The sequence below is a fragment of the Pempheris klunzingeri genome, chromosome 14 (genome assembly GCF_042242105.1).
Source record: "Pempheris klunzingeri isolate RE-2024b chromosome 14, fPemKlu1.hap1, whole genome shotgun sequence".
NCBI classification, from domain to species: domain Eukaryota; kingdom Metazoa; phylum Chordata; class Actinopteri; order Acropomatiformes; family Pempheridae; genus Pempheris; species Pempheris klunzingeri.
In genome coordinates, this window is record NC_092025.1 from 3,147,253 (window position 1) to 3,172,640 (window position 25,388).

General features: G+C 43.2%; 1 protein-coding gene across 1 annotated transcript in view; it reads right to left on the reverse strand.

The window, feature by feature from the left end:
- The window catches only part of LOC139213080 (junctional adhesion molecule 3B-like), a 30,800-nt gene extending 5,657 nt beyond the window's left edge, over positions 1-25,143 (reverse strand). The window contains exons 1-2 of the mRNA XM_070843694.1: positions 25,087-25,143; positions 3-71 (exon numbers count right to left, since the gene is read on the reverse strand). Coding sequence (XP_070699795.1) covers positions 3-71; positions 25,087-25,135 — 118 coding nt within the window. The 5' untranslated portion in view covers positions 25,136-25,143. The remainder of the gene's footprint in view (positions 1-2; positions 72-25,086) is intronic.
- Positions 25,144-25,388: the final 245 nt, after the last annotated feature.

Sequence of the window (25,388 nt, forward strand, 5' to 3'; positions counted from 1 at the left end):
ACTGTCAAACTCGTCAGTCCACGGTGATTCGTTACTTGTTTTCAGGACCACTGCTAACACGCTCAGGTAGCCTGGAAAACAGGAGAGGAGGGGCAACATGAGACTCTGCATGAATTTTCATGATACAGTGATGATCCCATGCTACATGCACAATACCAGCTGACATCCACTGATGTTCTGTGCTTATTTTAACACTCTCCTTGGGGATGTTTGTAACACGTTCACTCATCTTCACAAACACAATTAAAGTGGAGATACGAGTCAACCCCACAACCTTAACGACCTTAACATCCTGCTGCTCTTTGGCTATGCTCTGTTACCGTCCGTCTTCCATTTTTAGTTGTGTTGGTCAGTCCATTGTGCGTGTCTGTGATGAGGGTGGGGGTGCTGTTTCTATGCACAGTGGATAATTGCGCAGGGAGGCATGTGCCCTTTTCAGGGCAAGCTCACCATGCCAGTAGTTCAACCGCCTGCCGAGCCCCTCTCTCTCTCTCTCTCTCTCTCTCTCTCTCTCTCTCTTTCTCCCCCCCCCCTCTCTCTGAGCCTGATGCTGTTGCCCATGTGGGACTAATGGCGCAAAAGCACCCTAGAAAGATCTGTGTTGGTATGCGGTGGAAGGTTAGGGCCTTGGGAGGGGGCACTGCTGAGTCATCCTGATAGCCTATGGTCCACAAACAAAGTCATTTTCACATGAATGTTAACTGAGGAACACAATCACGAACACTTCCAGAGCTATAAAATAGTGGTCTGGCTCTCGGATGCAGGGTCACTTATGCAGATAGTACAGCCACTGAAAATCTATGGAATGCCTGATCTCCATTTGTGCACGCTTTCTTGCTGCCAACCCCTGGCTTAATCTTAAAGAAACAGAGAAATATCCAAGTTCACTGTAACATGATCAATGACACACTAGAAAGAGGTGGCTTTCACCTTTACTACATCTGCATACAGGCCATCCAAGTCATGGTCCCTAGTCCATTATATACAAATGGATCATAACATCAAGGTGACCTGCATTATGTATTTCCAGTAGTAGTAGTCCAACTTTGGGGCATATTCTTGTGGACTACGCATCAAATGCTTACTACACCACTGACCACTACTATAACCACAGTAAGACAAAAAGGATGAAAAAGAGACAATTAAAAACTACAAATAGACAAAAAACAACCTCAAAGACCACGGCAAGGTGAAAAAATTCTCCACAGAAGTGAAGCACTAAGGGACACATACAGTGTGTAGTCTGCTACTAATTAGTGGTGGAAGTGTTCATGGGCCTCTCATTGAAAAGACGTGCTCAAACGGGGATAACCTGACCTCCACCAACTGTCATCTGGATACACAGCAGTGTGTAGGGTCACCTGCCAAAGCAGACAGGGTAAGCTGATTAACCCACGGTCTTTCTGGAGATCATGACAAGACGACAGCTTGTTTTCAGCCGCTGCTGACGGTAATAACACTGCATGGAGGTCAAACGTAGGTCATATCTATGTTTGACAATAAGAGGTCCACAGTTTGAAGCTCATGCTCTGACTTGATTGATATTCTTGTTTTAGATATAATGTCGGAATAAAGACTCACTTTCACACTTTAAGTGCTCTGTGTAATCAGTGCTCAAAGCACAAATGCCATTTTTTCTCATGACATCAACTATGGTGGTGACTAATAATAAGTATGAAGATAAGTCTTCAACTAGAAAGCTCTGGTTCATGCTGCCTTCTACACAAACATCCAGGTCCAGGAGCAAAACTCTTGAGTCGCGACAGCCCTGACCTCTCAGCAGAGAGGCAAAAACATAACATTTCCTCTACAGGGATCAAATGATTGGAGTATCATTTGAAGCTACTGGCAGGGACAGTGTTCCTACACCATTTCCAAAGCCAAATTCAAGGTGTATTTTCAAGGGTTTTCAACAAATTCGAGCACTTTTCAGGGTTCAGTTCAAGGTTTTGTGGTAAATCAAATATAGAGATATTTTATTTCTTTATATAAAGAGCAAAACATTCATTGTGAGTCATTGTATCAATGTAATTAGAGTTTCAAGTAGTGTCAAAATCCAAGCACTTTTCAAATCTGAAAACACCACATGAAAATGGAAGCATCTTCAAGGCTTTCCAGCACCCATACAAGCCCTGTAGGAACATAATGCCACAGTGGAGGACAACAAAAAAGCTGTATTAGTTCTGACGGCGAGGCTAATTTCGCTACATTTTTGATACGGCTTTGCTTCTCTTGATGTAATTTATTCTGTACTGTGCCATAGCAGGGAAGTCAACAAAGTTTGGTCCCAAGTGAAATAAGTTTAGCTCTACAGCACTAAATGAAAAAGTTCTTGACAACCTAAAAAAGTGTAGTGTTTTCTAACTGACGGAGAAGAACTTGAACAAAGAGTTGCAAAGGAGTAAGGATGAGAACGTGCACCTCAGAAATGAGACAATAAAAACAGCACCAATCCAGCGGAAGCTCCACACTGCTACATGCATAAAAGCACACACGGCTCTGGCAGAATTAGAAGCTGTGTGCAGAGGAAGAACACGTCTCAACTCTTAGTGTTTCTGAGAGCTGCTTGTACTGCGACTACATTCTTGTACAAACGAAAACCGTCTTCTGGTGAGAAGTGACTGAAGAGCTCTCTTTTCTTTACTCTGAAAGGTAGAAAAATGACTGAACTCTACACAACAATATCTGATACCTGCTCCTCAATAAAAATCCCTGTCAGTTAACTTAATTCATCCATGTACTTTAGAAATCTGCTATTTTTACCATTTCTGACAAAAGCTTGTGTATGTGAGGCATGTCAGTGCCTACTTCTGGTTTAAGTTTCAAATGTCCTGCATGTAGTGTGTAACTTAATACCAAATCTAACTAGGCCAAGTATGCAAAGAGTCCAAAATATCAGAATAAGCCCTGTTGAAATAGAATCCAAAGTTGATGGTAAATTATTGCAGGTGATTAATTTAGTACCATGACTTTCCATTAAATGCAGCACTCAGTTTCAACTCTGGTCTGACTGAGCTAATGGAGTTTACCTCCCTGTCCCTATGTGCCTCCTTAATTTGGAGAGTATTAGTGCAGATTAGGTGCCTAAGTGAGCTTGACGTAGAGATAAAAAGCTGGAGAGGTCTGCCATGGAAACAGCTGTCCAGGAAAACACATGAAACGCCCACTCAAAAAGACTGGAGTTCATGAAGTCAGGCTGATAAACAGGGAGGACCGACCTGCTTCTGACTGAAATAAAAAGTCAGGACAGTTATGGACAGGACAGCCAGGAGCATCTGAGTGCTGAAAATGTATATGATGCTGCAACTGTATACATACATAATACACCGTCCAACATTAGAGGGGGGCACATGTTCGTCAGCAGGCTGTGGCGCTGTTTCAGACATGAACTGAGTATTCTGAGCATGTCAATTATTAAGAGCTGTCCATCCTTTTTTTCACTCATTACAACTTCACTCTGTCTGACTGACTTAACTCTGACTCAAAGGTTTAAAAGGAGGACAGCAGGAAGCATACAGTTCATGACTAACACGCTGCCTTGAGTCAGTTGTAGAGTTGAACCAACACGTAATTTAATTCATTCGAGTCGGTCAGCAGCACACTAATAGATAACTACTTTGATAATTGAGTCATTTCATAAGCCAACATTTACAGCTTTTTCCAAGACCTCAAATGTGAATATTTGCTATTTGATACAGTTCCCCACAATAATAAATTTTCTATCATCTTATAGACAAAACAATCAGGAGAATAGATAGATTAATGAAAATAATTGTTAGTTGGAGTCCTACTGATTTAAGAGTATGTATGAACTAATGAAATGAATCCTCCAAACTAAGAACTATTCTCATGATGCTGATAGGACCATTATATATTTCACTTTTTTCCACTTCTTAAGAAACGTTAACCTCTGCTTCCAATACACGCAGCTACAAAACAAATCCACAAACATGACAAGAGACCTCCATCTTTGGGCTGGACTTACACGACTCCCCGCCGAAATATTTGAGCAATCAAATAAACAACTGCTTCCAGCAAAGGCTGCATCTTTTTCTGACTGGGCGACCGCAAGAAACAGCTGGACTGTCCAGTAAAGTGTCTGAGCTGGATGAACGCTCAGGAAGTGCTGACGGTGTGTTATGAGAGCGGTGCTTTCCATCCCTCCTCCTGTCTGTCTGACACATCCTTCCCTGATCGTTTCATACTTGTCCTGTCTGTGCTCTTGTCTCCTTCAATAGCCTCGTCCCAACGGAGCAAACTACATATTCTTTATTTGTTGTGTGTGAAAACACACAGCCCTCTGATTATTAGATTTTTAACCATGCAGGTGCTCAGTGGCCTACATAATGCCGTGGCTCTAATGTATCTGTATCCCTTCTCTACATTTTCCTTCCTGTTTGGCTACAGCTGTGTGAGATCTGCAATCTGCAAATCTGCATCAAAGTTTTTTTATTTATTTTTTTTAATCTTCCTTGCTGCCCCTATGATGGGTGGAGGGTTTTCTCCGTAATCTTAGTGTAATGCCCTCATAAACCCCCCAGGTTTTGCATCACTGAATAATACAACAGGCACAGAGGAGCTGGGTATTTCCTGATGCCTGTGCTGTGTAATGAATCCCTCCTTTTTTCTGTTGTTCCCCCCTGGGAAACCGAGCTTATTTCCTGCAGCCTACCGCTGCTCGGTGAATCCAGAGAGGTGAGGCTGGTATCATAAATAGAAAGGTTCAATTAAGCAACCCAGTGATATTCCCTGTGGAAGCTCTCCGCCTCGTGCCGGTGGAGCATATTCCCACGCCCCTTTGGAAGCTCACACTTCAAACAGTACACCCAGTTTCACCAACTATCAACCAGTTGCTACTCATAAAATCTCCAAATATTTGAGTGCTGTTTGAGTTGCATGGAGCCTCTCAGCTGAGTCTGGCTTCGTGTCAGTAAATTAGCTGTTCATACGACCAAACCACCATTTACATTCTTTTATTCATTATTCTATTCATTCTGAATAGCCGGATTCGATTGATTCCCCAAGGAGGTGTGCTGTCTGTTCAATAAGTGCAGATTGAGCAATTACTTTCTTCCCTAGTCCAACAGAAATGACTGGCCATCTCAATAAAACACTCTGCTGCTCCCTGACCAGCCATACATATCAACCTCTCACACGCCCAAGGCTGTGTCCTCCAAATGATATATTTTTGAACCGTTGATAAAAACGACAACACGAGAGAGCATACTGTATGTGTCACATGTTTTCTGTGCTACATTAAGCACATCTCACCTTCTATGAGTGAGGTAGAATGAACATGTGCGTCTTAACACACGTGCACAGCCAGGTTCATGGATATGAGAACGTGCTATGTATTCTCTGCATGTAGCTAATGTTACATGAATAACATGGCCTAGATATCGCTGATACATATTCAGCACCATGTTTCCTATTTAAACATAGGTAAACAAGCAAGCCAAGGAAGCAAACAACGATGTGGCTGGTGATCAGAGAAAGCACGCTCTATTGCTGTGCAGGAGAAAAGAATAAAGTAAATGTTGAGGGAGACTCAACTGGGCGCAATGGTTCATCATTCATAAACACATCGCCCGATGCTGCGTCTTCTCTCCACATCCTCGACATAAAGGAACTTCTACACAAGCTAACAAACAAAAACAAGGGCCAGGAACGTGTTCATGATCACATCAAACGCTAACCAAAGTCAACAGGAAAACAAGCCAGCAAACAAGCAGGTAATTAGCAATGTAAATCTGTGTGCTGTAGGAAGTTAGGAAACTTATAAAAAGTTAAGTAAAAACAACAACTCCATAACAAGGTCCATGATGTCACATTGTGAACCTGTAAATGTTTTCAAAAACAGGTCATTATAAAAACGTGTGCTGATAAACAGCCACTTCTCCTGGTGATGTCTGCACCACCAAAGAACAACTGTCAGCCCCGTCAGGCAGGACGCTTCTACAGAGCATCAGTTTAACAGACAACTGTTGTCGTTATTGCTTAATCTGCTGTTGTTTTCTCAAACGTCCCTTTTTCCCTTTTTCAGTCTCTCAGATGTTTGTGTCCAAGGTGACACTTGATACTTGATGATTGATCAGTTTATCAAAATAACTGTAAATTGATTTTCTGTTGCTTGACTAATCACTTAACCAACTAATGGTTTCAGCTCTTGTTTAATATAAATACATTTGGCACAAGTTAAGGAGACATTTGACTTTTGCTCTACTCCTATGGAATAACTATGACCTGGATGACTGAGAAACTTCACAGACAAGTGAAGGAGACAGTTCACACCAACAAAAATTGACCTGAATATCTAAAGTGTCTCAATCCTAAAATCCAGGGAGAGTTTGACACGAGGCAGGAACTGACACCCTTAAATGAGTTTAGATTATCAGATCGCTCCCTAAGAATGACCGGATGACTTGGTCCTTCAGTCCTTTGGTCCCAGATGAATGGACAAAGACCTGCTGCCCCTCACTATTCATGCTGTGTTCAGAGGTTGCCAGCCCCCCTGTGGGTTTTGACTGGTGCATCCCTTTAAGGAGCCTCTGTTGGAATTTCTCCACTGAAAGCACACCCAACATCTTTTAAAGGGTGTACATGTTTACGTTCTCCTACAAACTAGGTTAGAGGTTTTGGCAGTGCACACATGACCGCTACAGTATGTTTCTGGTCAGTGTGCTCAAAAGTTCAATGTGAGCCCCGAGCACATTATAGCCAAGCCAAGTGTTCTACAGGAAAAGTCGAAAGGGACAAAAAAATAAAACTATGCCAATTGTGCTGTGAGATTATTATGTCACAGTGATGTCACCATGAGGACTGAATTAAAGGAAAAAAACATAGATAACTACAGCCTAGAGACACTGGTAAAACATTAACATTATATCATGCAAACATATTACAATTAAGTATGTAATGCTCTCTACCTAAAATCTTTACGTGAAACATTGTGTTAAGTTACAAACAAAACGATATGATGGTGAATTGTTTGTGTCCTTTAATTATGGATATCTAAACCATGTACTACAACAGTGGGACGGAGGCACGCAAACAGGTGAAGAGCGCATTGCTGAATCCCTCTCCTGTCTTGCATGCTTTCCCCTGAGGAGACGCTAATTTCCATGTGATAAAAGTCTATGATGTCAGCTGGGACACAAAGCCTGACAAATTAATTCATAAGAGCATCACATATTACCATAAGCTTCTTTCTGAGAGACGATTACAGCTAGATCCTAGACAAAGCGTGCTCTGGTGCTCCAGTTCCCATAGCAATATTGGTAATATTTCCATAGTAACCGGATTCTCTTTCTGTCTTACTGCTGTTTCCCTTCCTCCCACCGGTGGCCAGCACTAAGACAGGATCCCACCTGTTTTGGTGGCTGTGGGAGAAAGCGACTAAACAGACCTCAGAAGTCTCCTTCCATGAAAACTGTAATCTTGTGACATGATGACAGCGAGGGAGCGGTTGTAGGGCTGAGCTAGCGGGGAGGATGACCCCAGGTTGTATTGTCGCAGCTGTCATCCACCACCGCCACACTCTTGCCAATCCCAAGTGTGTCTTTAACTTTCTTCTCTCCACTCACACCTACTTCTGCCTCTGTGTAGTGATTGTTCTGTAGAAACTCATGGACATTTCAGATTACCACAGAGGAGCTATTCAGAGTTACAAAGGTTTCAGGCTGAGTAATCTCTTTGTTTGATTGACTGAGGAAATCCCCTTCTATTGGTTAGAGAAAAACAATCTTGTTCTTTTTTTTAATTACATACTGAAGCTTTCAGCGACAGACTTTTGGTGCTCTGAGCTTCAGCAGAAGTACAAAATGATCTAAGGGACAGGAATAAGGCTTTTTCTCCTGTTTCTGCTGTTGTCATGTTAGTAGTCTGCATACAATTTCAGTACAATTCCAATCAATAGGCATGACCTTTGACATGTGTATATCTGTAAAAACAACAAAACATAGAGATGTTAAAATAAAATAAAGAGAAAACAAAAGGAGATTAGGGCGGTAAGTAGAATACATGAAGTACAACTATATTCATAAATGATACATGTATTTGTCATTCAACTCATCCCTTACATGACTGAGCCTGAGCTTCTGTCAATGTGAAAACGCCCAACACTGTGTCAAAAGGATAAAGTCTTGGAAATGCACACAAAGATGAGGCAAAGTCTAGCGTAAGAAAGTGTCAGATGCTCCTTCAGCTGCTGAGTGAATGTCATAAATGGATGGACCCGGAGCAGCATGTCACTAGGAGCAGCAAACCTCAAGTCAATGCAAAATATGCAGCTATATTAAACCTACATATAAATGTATCACATGCTGAACAGGGGTGGAGTGGTCCACTAAATTCATGGTTTGCTAAGTACAGCATGTCGGTATTTGGGTCATAGTTTGATGGGTTTCCTGTAAAAGCTTCTTTGCTTTTCCATTTTCTTCTCCAAATTGTTCCCATTACACTTTGGTTTGTGTACAGATTAAACAAACGAGATATATCGTGTTAATTAGTGAGCTGTGGAGATGCTGGTGGGCGCATTTTATTACCTTTGGACAGACCCAGATCAGCTGTTTCCCTGTGTTTGGAGCTCACGATACGAATATTAAAGTAGTATCGATCTTCAGATCTAACTCTCATCAAGAAAGTGAATAAGCATTTTTTCCCAAAACAAGTAGCATGCAGCAGGTTGGATGGATTAACCGAGCCACGGTGCTTCTTCCTGTGGCCAAGTAGCATACAGCCTGCAGAATCATAATGTTCAGAGATGAAAGTGGTCAGACTAACACTGTGTTCAGAATGCTAAATGGTCTGCATATGATCAGCTTTAACAAGCACAGGAGCAAAGTAAGGAGCAGAATGAAGAACGGGTAGAGGTAAGGGAGAAGACGTACATTATAGCACTTCATCAGAGTACAGATGACAATCTGAATACATTAAAAAACAACTCTGTTCATCTCAGGTTGCATTTTAATGAAAGTAAGCTAGGAGGACTCACAGCTGAACTACAAGTCACCCTGCTCACATGCTTTGAGGGTGATGTCCCAGACAGGCTTTTTTCCACCAACCATTCTACCCCTGGTGGATAAACTCATTCTGTCGGACTAAAAGTTTGGATCCTGGTATCAGGAGTTCATTCAAATGCATGCTATCTTTTTCAGGTGTGCTCAAACACAGTTCAGCTTTCCCCATGAGGGCTTCTTGTATATTCATTTATTCTGCATTTACATATGAGGCTGCTGCAGGCCCTGATCTGTGAGCCTGGTAAGGCCGGGGTAACCCATGTGCCTTGCTGCTGGTGAGCCCTCTGATCTAGGCAGGGTCAAAAGACTCGGCCTGAGCCAATGAGAGGATGGAGGGGGGGTAGGGGAGGAGCCGATGGTGTCACTGAATGCCTGGGAACCTGTCACTTTGTGTCAGTGTTAGCGTCTACATCTGGCCTGCTCTCACTTTCACCTCAAGCTAAGTACAACTAGCTCACAGGACTGGACCACAGAGTAGGAAAAGCAAATTTTCCTCTTCCACCTTACGCACACTGCCTTTCACTTGCCCCGATGCCAGTCACCGCGTGGAGCCATCACTTCACATCAAGGCACTCACACATTCCACATTCACTAAATGGCTGTTTAGGAAATGTGCACATGTCTAAAAATATTCATATATTCATGAATCTCACTCAACTTTCTACTGTTTTCACAAGACTCAGTTGTCACAAGTTCATCTTTTACCCAATTAGGCTCTTTAAGGCCTTCAACAGGAAATCACAGAAAACTTGATGTCTATGGTATTATAGCTTGACACCTTGAACCTTGAATACCTTGAACACTGTCACACATGACTAGGTCTTTTTCATTACATTTTGACATATTTAATGCTAGCAAATATAACAAAATATACCTGTACTGGCAGCATTTATGAGCACTGCTTACTTACACACCCTGCAAGCATGTTAATTTATACCAGTCATAACACAGATGGGCTATATAGTAGGCTGGAGTGACTGTCTGACAAGCGTGTGTTCTATCATATTATATTTTACACGCTGCTGCGTGCATGAGGCCTCTCTGGCCATGTTTTATTTCATCCTGCCACAGTTGTTCATGACAATAAGGCATTCACAAAGAACAGATATTCATTGAATGATCCTCAGTGATAATATCACTTATTCATTAAGTCATGTGAAACATCTTGGCCTTAAGATAATCAGATACTGGTAGCTGTATAAAAATAGTACTGTTGTTTGGTGTCACACAGCCTCTTTACATGGTCCCAGCAGGCACACATGCCAATGGAGACCTTTGTTTTGTGACACAGTTTCAGGCAGTGGGAGTGAATGAATGCTTAATTAAGCAGAACAATGTCGATGTGTATTGTGACTGAGCACACAATAACCATGGACCACAAACATCGAGGAAGTGTAGACCTCCATCTACTGACCAAAAATCCAGTCATGAGTTACTCATGGAAAACATGATCCTCCACAGAGTTATATTTGAGATGCAATGTAATTCCAGTATTGCACTCTCTGCTGAAACACTGCACCTCCTCCTCTGGCTGTCTGAACATGAATTAGAATTAGAAGAGAGATAACAAGCCTATAAGTGGTGATACATGACAGATTTCTATCTCAGTCCTGAAGGCTGACTTGATGATGTGGACTATTGCAGGTAATATCCTCCAATCATGAGATGTTCCTCACTAGGGTGAGAACAGGTTAGCGATCAAATGCCCCAGCACTATTTATAGTAGCTGTCAGCACCAGGCAGAACCCCCATGGTCTGCTAATTGGGATCCTTCCCAGGTAAGACGTGTAAGAAGTGGGAGCTCTCACTGCTTTTCACAGGCACCCGGGCACACCATGACCACGCTTCATGATGAAATAATTGGCCGTTCATTTTTCTAGCCCAGGTCAGCCTCTTGAGGGAGACAGTGAGAGCGCCTTGTCATAACAGATCGAAGCGCAAGGCCAAGGGGGTGAGCGGGCCTCCCCTGGCGCAGCATCTCTGTTATGCGAACAATCTGACATGCCACACATGTTGGATGTCCAAATGAATTGGGGAGCTCCATGGCGTCAGCTTAAAGGGGATCTAACAGGAGGAGGTGGGGGCTAATTCAACAGTTTTTTGGGCTGCAGTCAAATCCCATGTTCAATCGGAGCTGCTACCACAAAAAAATCTGTGTTAAATCGCGCCACACTCAGTGCCAGAATTAGCTCCTCACCACACTCTGCACAGATGGCATCAGCGGCGCTCATTGCAAATGCTTCACATTCTAGTCCAGGCTGCCTGACCCCTTCCTTAATCCTAATTAGGAATGCAATTTCCACACAGGCCTTTTGCAAGCATGATGAAAATAAACGTTTGTATGGCTACGCCGGTGGCTTATGGGTAGTATCACTTCATGATTCCGTGGGCCCACTGATCGTGACGCCATTTTAAACCGATCACCGCAGCAGGGTTTTAAATGACTAGTGCTACTGTGCACTAACCTATATCCTCCCTGCGAGTCAACAATGAACTGGTCAGATAATAATACACGGCGGTAAATCCCTGGATAACATTCTGCTGCCTGTCCTTTCAGCAACAGACCAAAACCTCCCCCACCCGGTACACTTACACACACACACACACACGCACACACACGAACACACATTCGAACCTCAACAGAAATATTCACCATTTTCTAAAGCTTTCCAACAGCACGTCACAAAGGATTAACCAATAATTCCTCTACAACATATAAAGATCTGGAAACACTCACATCTGCAGATATCAGGCTAATCTGGATGCTGGGATATTAACATGTTGTTTTTTTTGACCAGCCAGCAGTTCCTTTACCTAATAATGCTCATTTGGCCGGCACACTGACAGAGAGATGGGGGGGCAGCCGAGCCACTGTGCCACAGCCTGCAGAGATAAGCGCTCATTGTTGAGTGCGTGGACGGTGAGGGTAGCCGGCCACGATGAGCTAAGGCTCAACTGACAACTGAACAATAATACAACAGCACACAGCAGAGACATGTTGACTTAGCAGGTCCAAAAGGTTTAATCTGCCTCACTTCCTGCATGCTTCAAGGATGGAGCTGTGGGCTGAAAAGAGCTCAACTGAAAGGGTGCTTTTTGTGATGCAGCCTTTAGGGATGCACTAACTTTTTATACAACTCTGCTGAATTTTATTTTGAACAGTTTTCATGAGTGAGTTTCCCCCAACCTGCATATTTCTACAGCACAGACATGAGTCCAGTGTTAATGCCTCTGAGCTGGGAATCATCTAGGCTCATTGTAATTAAATGACACTAACCAACTAAGCATGAAATCCAACAGACAAACGTAACAGTGCATTAAACAAACACAACAAGAGTGCAGCCAAATGCACTCATGTCTTGAGCCGTGTAGATGCACATTTGTGGCACTCAGGAGCATAATGTGTGAGATGGCAGCAGCTTATAAAGTCTTCATAATAGGGCCTCCCAGCAGCATTCAGCTCAGTCATCAAGATGCTATCAGCTCTGAAACAGCAGGCCACAGACAAATCCCAGCATTTCTAAAGCCTACTCTTACAACTGGCCTTTGTTTTCCCTCTACAACAAAAGTCATCTTGTGTAGTCAAAGTCTGGATAATGGTTGATAAGATTGACATAATGCATGTCTGAAGGAGAGACAAAAGCCTCTCTTCAACAGGTTTACTAGACACGAAAACTTGGCATGATTTTGTTATTTCAACAGATATCTCTTCCACTAACCTATTTATGTTGTAAGAACCATACTGATACCATTAAACTGTTTTGCACAATCCATGGGCTGCACAGAGAACAGTAACAGTCTCCAGCTGATGTACAGTGCATCATCAGCACATCTAATTTCACAATATCAGTTTTCTAATCCCAGCTAACAAACTCCAGATGTTGCTTAAGGAAGTACCATAGAGTGGAGAGTTTTAGAGAAGTGTAAGCATCTAATTGTTTCATAGGGTTAAATATTTCGGACGGGAGGGAGTACCTGCTGACTTTGTGAGAAAAAAAAAGCTCCAGTCAAGCAAAGAGTCAAGGGGCAAGCATGTTACTGCTGTAAAGATGCACTCCTCAACAAAGATTTCCTTCAAAGCAGCCCCTTACAAACTATGGCAACTGGCCTGCATGTTGTATAATGCTGTGGGAAGCAATTCTGACTGTTTCATTGTTCCTTAGTAAGCACTAATGTGGAGTACATGAAGAGGAGTGCAGAATGTGAGGTCGCCAAACGTGTGTGACTGTGTGGGGATGAATGGTCACAGGTGAACTGAGCTTTGACAGGCAGGCATGGTTGGGGGGACAGGGGTCACGTCATGCCCCCACAGTTTTAACACAAGACTTTAAATGGAGAAAGTAATGACACAGGGGCATGATCATTTTAAAAAAGACACAACTTTCTCCTCTGTGTTTGTGTGGGAGCCCCTTTGGACAGCTCTCTCTGGCTGATGTGAAAGCTTGGTGAATATGTCCATTACACGACAAGTAATCATTATTGTCTTTGGTATTTAAACCTTGAATATTCATCAATTACTAAAGCTCAATGGCTTCATGCAGAATTCACATCATATAAACATACAACTTGTGTTTTGCTACGTGTTTGTTGCAATCCCTGAAATATCTCCTAATTAAAAGGGTGGAGACGCTTGCTACTGATACTGAACACAGACTTCCAAATATCATTTTGCAAGACACAGAACTGGGAATAAGTCATGGCTGTTTCTCATTTCAAGTGACAGTTGTTTATGAACATTATGTGCCTACCGTGTCAGTAACACCAAAATAAATATTAAGACATCAACATGTGCGATTTCCAAGCAAGAATTTGCCAACAAGCAGCCCCCTCAGACAACAAATGTGCATAAAGGCATACTCTGGACTCAAATAGTTTGCACAGGCTGGCTGAGCTGTGGGACAGAGAATGTTGCTTAAACAACAGCTGGGGAGAGAAACCATCTGAGGCTCCTGCTGCTGACCCCCCCCGCTGGAGCCGCACTTCCATCACCTGCTCAGGGAGGAATCCTTGATGGGTTTCCGTGGGAAATACCAGACGAAGGCATCAGACAGCCCAACGGCTGAACATTTCATGCCTCCCATTCTGTTTCCAGGCTCGTGAACTATGCCACCATGTATACAGTCACACGGGAAGTAAAGGTGTGCTGCACACAGTTACAGTACAACCTACTGGCCCGGGAAACAATGGCTAAGTTCCAAAGTGCTTTCATGGTAAGAATAGAGGACAGCTGGCGACCTCAGTCACCTGCTGTCTCTGCCTGCGTCAAACCTAACTGCTCTGTGGCCGTCTGCCTGCTGACTGTGGCATAGTTGTGTCCTGTTCAATAGTTTGTTGATTACATAGAAAATAATGTCCTTTGTGGGAATCAAGACAAAGCTTAATGCCATGCACATGAATCTTTTTTGTCCTATAGCTAAAGATGCAAGAATATTTCACTAAGCCGATTAGAATGCACTTTCTCGTGTTTACATGCAAATACAAAAACAAAAACCTGCACACATCTGGCGCTCGATCCACTAGGGAAATCCAAACCTAATGGAGTTGATCTCTGCTTTACTTTTGACTGCCCAAATCATGCAAAATTTGCTGCTTTAAATGCAACATAGATGTGGAATGATTCAGCTGCGTGTAGGCAAAAATAACCCGTTAACTAATTACAAGTCAACATTAGTCACAGTGAGCTGAATATCCCATCAATCAGAAACTAGAGTCACTACTTTGCCTGTTTCTCCTAGAAAGAAATATCCAGACTGCACTGGATCCTGTGGAAGACTCAGCCGGCCCAGCCCTGATAAGCCATGACTACCACTGATTGGCAAAATGCCAGGCTCAATCTGCTTAAATGCATCCATCTAAACACTGAAAGAAAACAGTAGAATAGTGCAGGCCTAAGTGGTTAAGTCCCACTCATAAAGATTTTTGTACTCAGATCTGACAGGGACCTTTAGGTTGGATACCAGCATATCACAGCAGCTCTTCAGAGCTCAGTCCTCAGTGCAGAGCTGAGCTTCTCACTGAACAACGTTACCACGCTAACAATTGCCCTGAAGGGAGCCGCCCACAGATGTGAACACTGATGATCTTGAGTGTTGATGATTTGAGATAAAACTGTACAGTCGCTCAGTTCTGCATGACTGATTCTTGGCGAGGAAAGGGAAGGACGGAGGGATGGGGGTGGAAGTGGGGGATTCATTACACCGAGCACTGGCTGGACAGAGCCCGTTCGTCAGCACGGAGATACAGATTCCCTCTGAAAGAGTGGTGGAAAGCTCATGAAACCATAAGATCATTGTTCTAGCTCAAACCAGATCGGGCCAGAGTCAATGGCTGTGAGCAACTTTGGGTTGGAGTGCGGTGGGTGCAGAGGTTGATGATCCACTGTATGGTTCCCCTCTTGATCACCACCCACACACACAAATCCCAAGGCCTTGTGTGTGCACCGTAAACTTTACCCCTGCCGACTAAATGGCTTTTGTTCTCATGTTTTCTGCTGTTTTTCTATTTTCTCAATAAATTATTTGTTGGCTCTTTGCTTTTGTATGTTGAATATTTTAGGAAGCGCACATCTGTGCTCTCTGTATTCTTGGGTTACAATTCTGAGAGGCAGCTTTGTTTTTATAGATGAGCAAGACAAGAAGCAGACTGCAACTAATCAAGAGACTAGTCAACACCTGAAGAACCAGGTACAAATTGTCAAGATCTACGTTTCTTTCTAACTGTGTGGTTGGTGCTCCCTGAAATATAAAGAAATAAAGAAAGATACAACTGTTAACCCCTTTTCTCAAACTGCTTTAGTGGCTCAAGTTTTGTTTTAGTTTGTTTTGAGATTTTTTCTGCTCTGTGATAACTAACCTTAAAACTATCTTAAAATTAAGAAAGATTACATTTAAACCTCTTTTTAAATCAACTGAGTTTTTACTCTAAACCTAGATTAAATTCAATGCTGTTGCACCAAAACTTTAAACTGCAATTTAAAGTGTGATCCAGAATTAACTTTAAGGTTACAATTGAGGAAGTTTAACTTTTAAAAGCAAAATAAATCATGTTAAGTACAGACTGGACACAAATAAGACTTTGATGCTGCTGCATTTTTTATGATATCGGTTCAGCAAGGAAACTATAATGGAGCTTATAGGTTATAACAGTTATTTATTTAAAGTATGCAAGTGTCTCCATATTGATTAAACTCTATTTCATTTCAGTTTAAATCAGTAAACTTGGATTTACTACAATTTACTTTAATTGTACAACAGAGCTCTGATTAACCTAGTTTTGGTAAACTCTAATTGGAACTAATCTTAGATTAAACGAATCTTTGTTGGTGCAGCCCAGTCTAAATGTTTTAATTTGACTTTGGCAGTGGGGCAGTTTTGTGATAGGAAATGGCAGAGTAGATAACATGGTCATTTTGGGAATCACTCTGCTCTCTTACAGGATATGAAGTTTAATGTAGAAGAAACAGACAATTTAGTTTAATTATAACACTGATGGTAAAAAAATCAGGAAATCCCTTCACTCAGATGGGCTGTGGAATATCCCCTGGCTTGTCATTTCTTCCCCTTTTCTTGTTTTCCGTCATTTATCCTGGGTCAACATGGAGAACAGGATAGAAACATTTAAATTAGTAAACTCTGCTGGTTGATGGACAGTCTTGTTGCTGTCAACAGTTCACTCCATGACGGTTTAATAGTTGAAATTATAGGACAGTCACAACTTAATGCTTAAATCTCCTGATCAGCTCTGAGGCTGCAGCCTGGCCATTTTGAGTGACCTGTTACGATGATGACAAATGCCTGACAAACCACTGAGTCATGGTGAAATGCACCCAAATTGCTTCCTCCTCTTTCCCCTCTGTTGCTTTCTATGACACAGAAACCAAGCAGCCCCATATGCAAAGCCCCCCTCTCCTGGAGCTCACACATGGGCCAGCAACCATGTTACAAACTCGTCGCCTATGTCTGGCATCCTGACAAATATTTGAGGCACTTACTTACCCACAGTATGCCCTCACACACATGTGGCAACAGCGCTGTGTATGCAGAGCTCCTACCCTAGCATGATTCGCAGTAAATCAGAAAGAGCATGGACGATCCAGGCTCTTGTGATCTTTTCTGACAGAATCAAGAAATTCCATTAATGCTCCTCGATATCAACCATTTCAACTCTTTTTAAGTATTTATTCCCGTTCCATCCAGCAACACGCTCAGCGAGGACGGTTCTTCACACATCCATTTTAGTGGATGAAGAGGAGGAGCACTCAGCTGAAGGTCAATACCATTTGGATTACTTTGTGCCAAACGATATTTTGGCAAGCTCTAAAACAGCATAACAGTGCTATCATTTCCAGTTGAGTCTCAACATATTTACCACTAAGTAGCCCAGAAGGGATAGCCCTCACACCATATGGCCAGATGGTCTGGTTACAATCTGCCAGCTCTATCTGTCCAGTCAGCTGAAAGCATTCTGACAGCACTGGTGGGCTTTCTACAGCTATTGATCAGAGCTACAATACAGCTTTTTTTTTTTTTTTTATGTCTGTCTTCTCTTACTGGCTAAAAAGAACAATTGGACATTTTAAAGGACGGACTAATTAGCTTTCTGCTGGGCAGTTAGATGAGATGATGGACAACACTCTCATGTCTGCACAGTACATATGAAGCTACTGTACAGCCAGCAGCTTAGCTTAGCTGGAAAAAAAGACTGGAAATCAGTGCCCACAAAATCAGCCCACCAGCACCTCTATCATAAATTATTATCCTGTTGTATCTTGTAACCAAAATGTGTTACTGCTCCCAGCAAAGAAATAGTCCATCAAATAAGCCCCAGTAAAATGGATATAAGGTTTAACATGCTAATTAGTGAGCTTAGTTTAGAGGTGTTGTTTTGGCAGATTTTCTTACTTTGTTGTTTCCTGCTGTTTCCAGTCTTTGTGCTAAGCTAAGCTAACCAGCTGCTGGTTATGGCCCTACATCAGTCTTCTCTGCCAGAAAGTGAATAGGTGAGACAATATATCTTTTGGGTCAAATAGGAAAAGCTTTCTGTTATCTCGAGTGTAATGTCTTGTGACATGTCACACATAGACAAAGTGACATTTGAATTCCATTAGGATGGATATACTCAAGTATCAAACTCCAGACCAGGCTTAGGCAGTCACAGCAAACCAATCTGAACCAAAATCTAATTTGTGATTTATTTTCACTGTCAGCAGTGTCCTATATTATTTTAAGATGAACATGAGATGGTGTTAAGAAGGCAGATGATTTGATGCTGAGCTTCTACCTCATTGTACCTCAATAGTGGATGTCTCAGCTGATAAAACTACAAAACCGATATGAGCAGTGAGAGACATATTACAGAAAACTCCACTGCATCACCATTATTACTTATAAACACACACGTACACACGCGCAAGTTAATCATCACTAATAACTCATTTGGATGAGCACCAAGAATTCTGTGTCATGTCTTACCCCAAGTGCTCTGAAATCCCCTCTCTGCAGACTGTCCTGCCAAGTATGGAGCTACCGGTCCCTCTTTTAAGAGATGAAGATTAACATCAGTCTATGACATGGATTTCTAACCACTAAGAAAATGATTTCATTTTCCTTTTCAATTAGAAGGCTGTTATACATTGCATTTGCAGTACATTTAGAGCTTTTGATGTTAGAGTTTGTCATTTTTACGCTACAGTACAGTCAGTGCTTGCTGGGTTTGAAAATGCCAGGCTTACCAGCATGTAATAAATAATTTCCTCATTTTATTTATTTTTAAGTTGAGAGCATCAAGGTCTTGGTCTAGGTCTTGCTCACTGACCAAGCCCCATCTATCATTTCTATGCCGTGCTGTTTTGAACCCATTTTGCACTGCCTCTCAGAGGATGTCAGTAACTCACATGAAGTCCTTTATCTGACATTTAGTGTGTCTGCTAAATCGGCTGGATTTAGCCCAAACCATTAGCATGAACAGACTTGTTTCAAACATGGACATCACTGCATGTGCCTGAAATTATTTAACAAACTAGCTGTTGCATGCTTTTTATTTTGATAGCAACTTGTCTAACAGGTGCATACACACCTCCTATTGCCTCCACAGTAGCATGCTGCAGGCCTGACATGAACCTGGAGGTGGTGGATGGAGATGTGGAAACTCCCTAATTACAGGCTACCACATGGAAGAAAAGACAATGAGCTTCAAGCACTCTGCTCCTGATGAACAGAGCAAACTCTTGTGGTAACTAGTGGAGTACTATTTGTAGCATTCCTATTGATCACATACAGCTCCTCAGATGCGATTTCCATAAGCTGCAGTGCGTTTGTTATCTCCCCACAGAAACGATGAGAGACACATGAGGTGAAAAGGTCTGAAAATGGAGTCTAAAACCACAATATCATCATCCAAGGCATTAATACAGGGAACTCCACAAAAACACTGCACTCACAACAGCCAAAGGGTTTTTTTCTTCAGCTTCTTCAGCCTGTACTGAGAGGCCGCACATTATGTTTGACATCTCTGGGTGCTGTAGATGGAGAGCTGGGGCCTTGTCGCCAAGGTAACACATATACACAGTTGTGTTTGTGAGCACAAAGCTGCCCCCATTCATCACGGCCCTGTGTCATCAGATGGGTTGAACTCCATTTCTGGTGGTTCCTATATGTATTTCAGAGATTTAAAAAAAATGCCAGATCTGAGAAACTGGTCAAAAAGATCGTGCAGTCATATTTCCCCCTGCCAAGAAATGCCTTAAAAGTCCTTTTCAATTCTCAACATCCTAAAGTCTCCCTTTATTTATTTTTATTGCTGAAACTCAGTCAACTCTGAGACTTAAAAGCCTGCCTGCTGTCCCCTGCCACTTCAAAATGCAGCAGCACAGCTTTCAGCCACGCACTGGCTACCTTTAGAGCTCATTTTAATATTTTAGTTTGATATTAGAGTTCACCTGGGGCTGGTTACCGCCATTATTAGTCCTTCAAATCCCTATGTGACCTGACATCTTCGGGCTGAGCTGTAATGTTATTTTATTTCCACTGCTGGTTTATTACTGTTCACATTTAGATAAAAAGTTTCCTCAAACAGATTAGTAACAAAAAAAAGACTGAGGAAGTTGTTTGAGATATGAAGCTACTGTATATAAGTTTTGTCCACGATAGATGTTTTCAATGGTGGGCCCAGTGGTTGAGAATGAACTGTGATCAAACACCTGAGGTTGTCAGATGACTCTGACTTGTGGCTATTTTTAGACAGTAATTGCCCTTTTGTTACAGCCTGGTAAACAAAAGATGAATCCAGAGCGATTATCTGGTTATGACTCTCAGTGGGAGCGCAGCCTCAAGCTTTTTCCTTTCAGAGTGACAGCAGCTCAGGCACATGCAGTTCATTGCCTCTGCCATGTCATTAATGAAACCCCTAATTATTTCACTAAGCTGACAGTATCCCGATGTTTGATCAATGGCGGTCTCTTTTGACCTATTGATGCGCTCTGTCAGGATCCAGTGAAAACACGAGCAGGAGAACTGCTGTAGCGTTTGCTCCCTCCAGGGACCATGTGACCACAGATAAAGATCATCAAACAGGAAACCTCTCTTGTGCTGCCCTAAGCTCAGGCAGCCAGTGCAGAGGCATCTTGGAGATTATCCTGTTGATCTGCAGTAGGCTAAACATCGAATAATAATGTCTTGTCAAAACAAACAACCACTTTAGCCCTCTTTTCAGGAAGGGCCATCATTTCCAAAAGATCATTACCCTAAACAGGACGACAATTAACTTGTTTTTCTTTTCTCGTGAATCCCACTCTTGTCTGAATCCTTTAAATGTTAATCTGACCAATTTTATCCACAAAATCGTACAGGAAACATTCCTTCTTCCACACTGAGCACATTATGATATTTTCATATGGAGGTTTTGGCCAGAATGCACTGTCTGTAGGCTGCTTCTACTTTATGACCCACGGTTATTTCACATGGAAGCCTTATTGACATTTGAAGCACACACATGCCATTGCCATTTCTGGAACATGAGCATGTTAGTGTTCGCCTTTCAACCTCATCATCTGCCGTAGCTTACTGCGAGAGACAAAAATGATAAAAGCAGGGCAGGGTCTGAATCCTTCTCTGTGTCAACTTCAGATGGATTTCTGTCTCGGGAGATGTATCGCCACACCCAGCTTGTTTTCTGAACGCCTTCAACTAGCAGCACTGCTGAGCTTTCTTCACAGCTCCCCCTTTCTGCTCTGACCTCAGCCAACTCATCGCCAGGGCTCCCTTTTATCTCTCAGGAAAACAGGTGGTTATGATTGTTAGTCAGCGCACATATGATGAGAAGGTTTCTGCCTCCATGTGGTTTCTATTTGGAATGCTGCATTTGCTAACACGCACACTCAGGTTTGGGAGGGACGCAGCAGATATTTCTGGTTATGCCTGCGACGCTGCTCAAAACACCACCACCACCCACGCCTGCTCAGCTGTTTCAGGTCATTCCACAGTGAGGGCCATGTGCCACTTTGACTTGATCCCATGGAGGGGCTGTTGTTGCACATCCACATGGCTGACTACTGCACTGATTAAAAAAAAAAAAAAGACGACAGAATGGTGTGCTTTTGTAAAAGTAAATACACAGCCCTCAGTGAAGCAATAACAAACCCATGGTATGGCAGAACTGTTTTGTGCTGTTACACCTCAGCTGAGACCAAAATGACAGCAATGACAAATGTGTTGTGCCTCTGACACTTCTCACTCAGGAGCGAGAGGAGAGAAAAACTCCTGACTTGTAACAACAAACACTCAGCAGCTCGGGACTACTTTCTCTTTCTACTTTTTCTGTCGCTCTTTTACTCTGCCATTTACTATCTCTGCAGTAAAATGTCAGACTGTATGTGACTTGCCCACCGGGGCCGTACATGCCATTCAGAGAGTGCTCCAAACATTTGCTCACAAGCTTTGGGTGGGTAGGGGAAACATCTGACAACATGCACCTCCTAGGGGAGCCACTATCCGCAGTTATCTGCGGGTGCACCGACTCCTGCCATGCCAAACGGCCATGGCACACATGCCAGACGACGAGAAAAGTGCCGACACTTGGCTCTAATTTAGACAAATGTTTGAAGAGTGTGCTGGGTAATGTCACGGGATGAGCACTCCAGTTATGTGTGGGTTAGCCGATGTTCAAAGCTCTCTGGGTGATGCAATGACTTATCAGCAGAGAGCATGGGGGAGGCTCAACAACAATCTAGTGGACAGCTTTCTCCCTTATCTTATCCATTCAGATGAAGAGTGGGCTTGAATCGGATTAGCCTGACAGCCCTGAGTGACAACAAAGATAACATCAAGTCATAAAAACGTCACGTGAGCAGACGTGAAAGCTGATCATTTGAGTCTCCTCTGCAGGTATTCGTTGTGAATGCTACAGGTTGCTGTTGCTGATCCAACCAATTTCAAGAATGCAGCAATAAGGCCTGAACTGCATAGATGATCCCAGGTGTTTCTTATAGGAGTCAAAACAGTGATCTCAAAGTTTATATTTGCTCAGTACTAATCCACTTTGAGCATCTTCCAAGCTCCCACATATCTTGGCCATGCTTTTGGCAGGAGGGTTCTGTTCTGGCAGATGTCCTATTAAAGTGCGTACTACTTTCTTTGGAATACTTGAAGTGAAATAGCTCAGGTGAAGCCAGCGATGGAAAATGTCAATTATTCCATTAGATCAGAATGGAAAGTCTGTGTACTTAAAATAACAATGGCCATCGTCTTTCTTCCCGCTGACAGATGACTGGGCTGATATTTGCAGCTATGTTCAGTTGTGCTGGCTTTAGCCTACACTTGGAATGGCTGGGGCAGCGTGGCCATTTAGATTATAGCTACCCGAAGAATGTCATGAATTGAAAATAACAAGCACATCTCACAGACACAGAAATAACACAGAGTGTGACCTTCAGAACGAGAAGAGAAGCAAACAACACACTCGCTCCTCTCTGGATTACTTACTTGCTTTGTAAAACATCATAAAACTGAATCTGGAGCAGAGCTTTTCCAAAATACGAGAAGCACTGCAATTACGGTCAGTGCCTATTAGTAATCAGTGCCGATCAACACCGAGTAGTAATTCATAACACGCCTTGCGGCCAGCTTCAGTCTAGCCAGATTTATGCTGTATCTAAAGACAGAGGCGATGCTGGCTGGGAGCCAGTCAGCCACATGGTTAAGCCCTGTCCAGGCAAGACAAAAGAAATTCTTAAATCTTCACCAGCTCACCGCCCCCACCCTACCCCCCTGAAAATGTCAATTGTGCTGCTACCAATCTGTGCCTTGTCACAGATTTACTCAGGGGAACATCATTAAGAGTGCTGACTTTGAAATGTATCGCTTGAAAAAATAAAAAATTAAAATCAGCACACAGCCTGGAGGCATGTCAAGAGAGACAATGTTGATAGCACAGCAACAGATTTCAAACAGGCTCCGCTGCTATTCCTGATAAAGCAAAGCAAAGACAATAAGCCAGTTCACACACTCCGGAGATCACAGGAGCTTCTTATGTCTGTGCGTCCCTTTGATCTGTTCGTCTGTCCTCTCACACCTTGCTCAGCCTTTCCAATTCCAGGAGCAAACAGGCACCGCACTTCATTGGAAAACTCTTCTGGTGAGATTACCACAGCACAGTTATTCATGCAGAAATGGGAAAAAGTCAAGATCATTTGGAACACTTCAGATGGAATAAAATGTCCTCATGGCCTAGGACAAGCCCTAATTATATAATATTCTACATAACTGATTTGCTAAATGTAAGCAGGGCCTCAGACCGTTAAATCTATGGCCAGTGAGTATTAGGGATCGATGAGGGGTGAATCCGCTTCATTTGACCAATAATCTCTCACTCTTTCTATCTGCAGCTACAGTTTGGAAACTGTAGCTTTACTGCATCTTTAAATAAAGTGCTGTAACAGTTTGGGAGCAGCTGGGAGCCTTTCTCATCGACACATTGTCCCAGAGCACAGCAACAAGTGGCTCACCGCTTTTCTATAGCACACACACCGTGGGGTCAATATGCGATCACACAGGAATCGCATATTTACACAGAAATAATAAGTTAACTTTGCTATTCCTTTAATTATGATCCAAACACGTGCGTAACCTGGAATTAAAAATAAGACGAGGGCTTTTTGGCTGCTGCGCGAACTCCTCCAGCTCCGGCACCGGCAGGATGACGCTCAGGGCTCTTTGCTCGTGGGACACTGAAATCAATCGATTTCCCCCCCCCCCGACTGTTAGTGTTAACCAGCTCAGGTCTGAGAGGGTCCAGCAGGAGCAGGAGCAGGAGGAGGAGGAGGAGGAGGAGGGCAGGGGACAGTGCCCGGCCTGGCTGGCTCCTCCCGCGGACAGCCTGCTTTATTCCGCCGCAGGAAAACCCGTTATCTCGCATCACTGCTCCCAACATCTCGGCCAGCAGCACCGCGGCTCCACAGCCGCCGCTAAATAGTTAACGGCGCGGGCTACGAAAACCGCCCGAATTCATATTTAATTCACAATCACAAAGTCTCTCTGCAAACTTGAGAGGCTGAAACTTTTTCAGAGTGAGGACAAAAAACAACAACGTGGTGGCTTGACCGAGGCAGTGAAACGCGCCGCTAGCCGGAGTGATGAAGAGCGGGACGGTCCGCTAACGTTATGCTAACGTGCGGCTCCACGCGCTCACTTAGTTATTTTAACAGAGCAGCGTTAAAAAACCGAGTGGACGATGTGTTTGAGAAACAATAGCTGCCCAAAAGCACCGCTCCACCCGTATTTGCCAGTCATGTTGCCAGTAAGTTGTATCAAAAATGGCGACTATATTTTTGACTTGGTTAACAGAATTAATAACTATGTTCACTTCCCGTCAGACGGAGCGGTCCTGCTGTCAGTCTGCCTGGAGTTTACCGTTAGTTCAGTCCAGACAGGGTGACTTCTGCGGGGGATCTAGTTTTTGCTAACGCCGGAGCAAACCTCCACCAAACAGGGGCAGAAGTACACAGCGTCTGACGGCCGCCCTCCTCGAGGAGAAAGGGGAGAAATAAAAGGCACTTAGCGTGATTTTTTGTACTTACAGTGAGTTGAGAGGAGAGTCAGGAGACAAGCCAGACGTGTTTTCGCCATCTTGGAGTCGATGCAATGCTCGGTGTGACTGGCCGTACATGCGCAAAGTAGCCTAAAGAGCTTTGGCGTGGATGGAGAGAGGGAGAGAGACATAGGCACAGACTGGGGGAGAGAGAGAGAGAGAGGGAGGGAGAGGGAGAGGGAGGAAGGGGGCATGTATTATATTGGGTTTCCATAGCTACCGAAAGCATCACTCACACGGACAAGAATTTATGGGTGACACGATGTGGGAGGCTTTTACTACTGTGGCCTC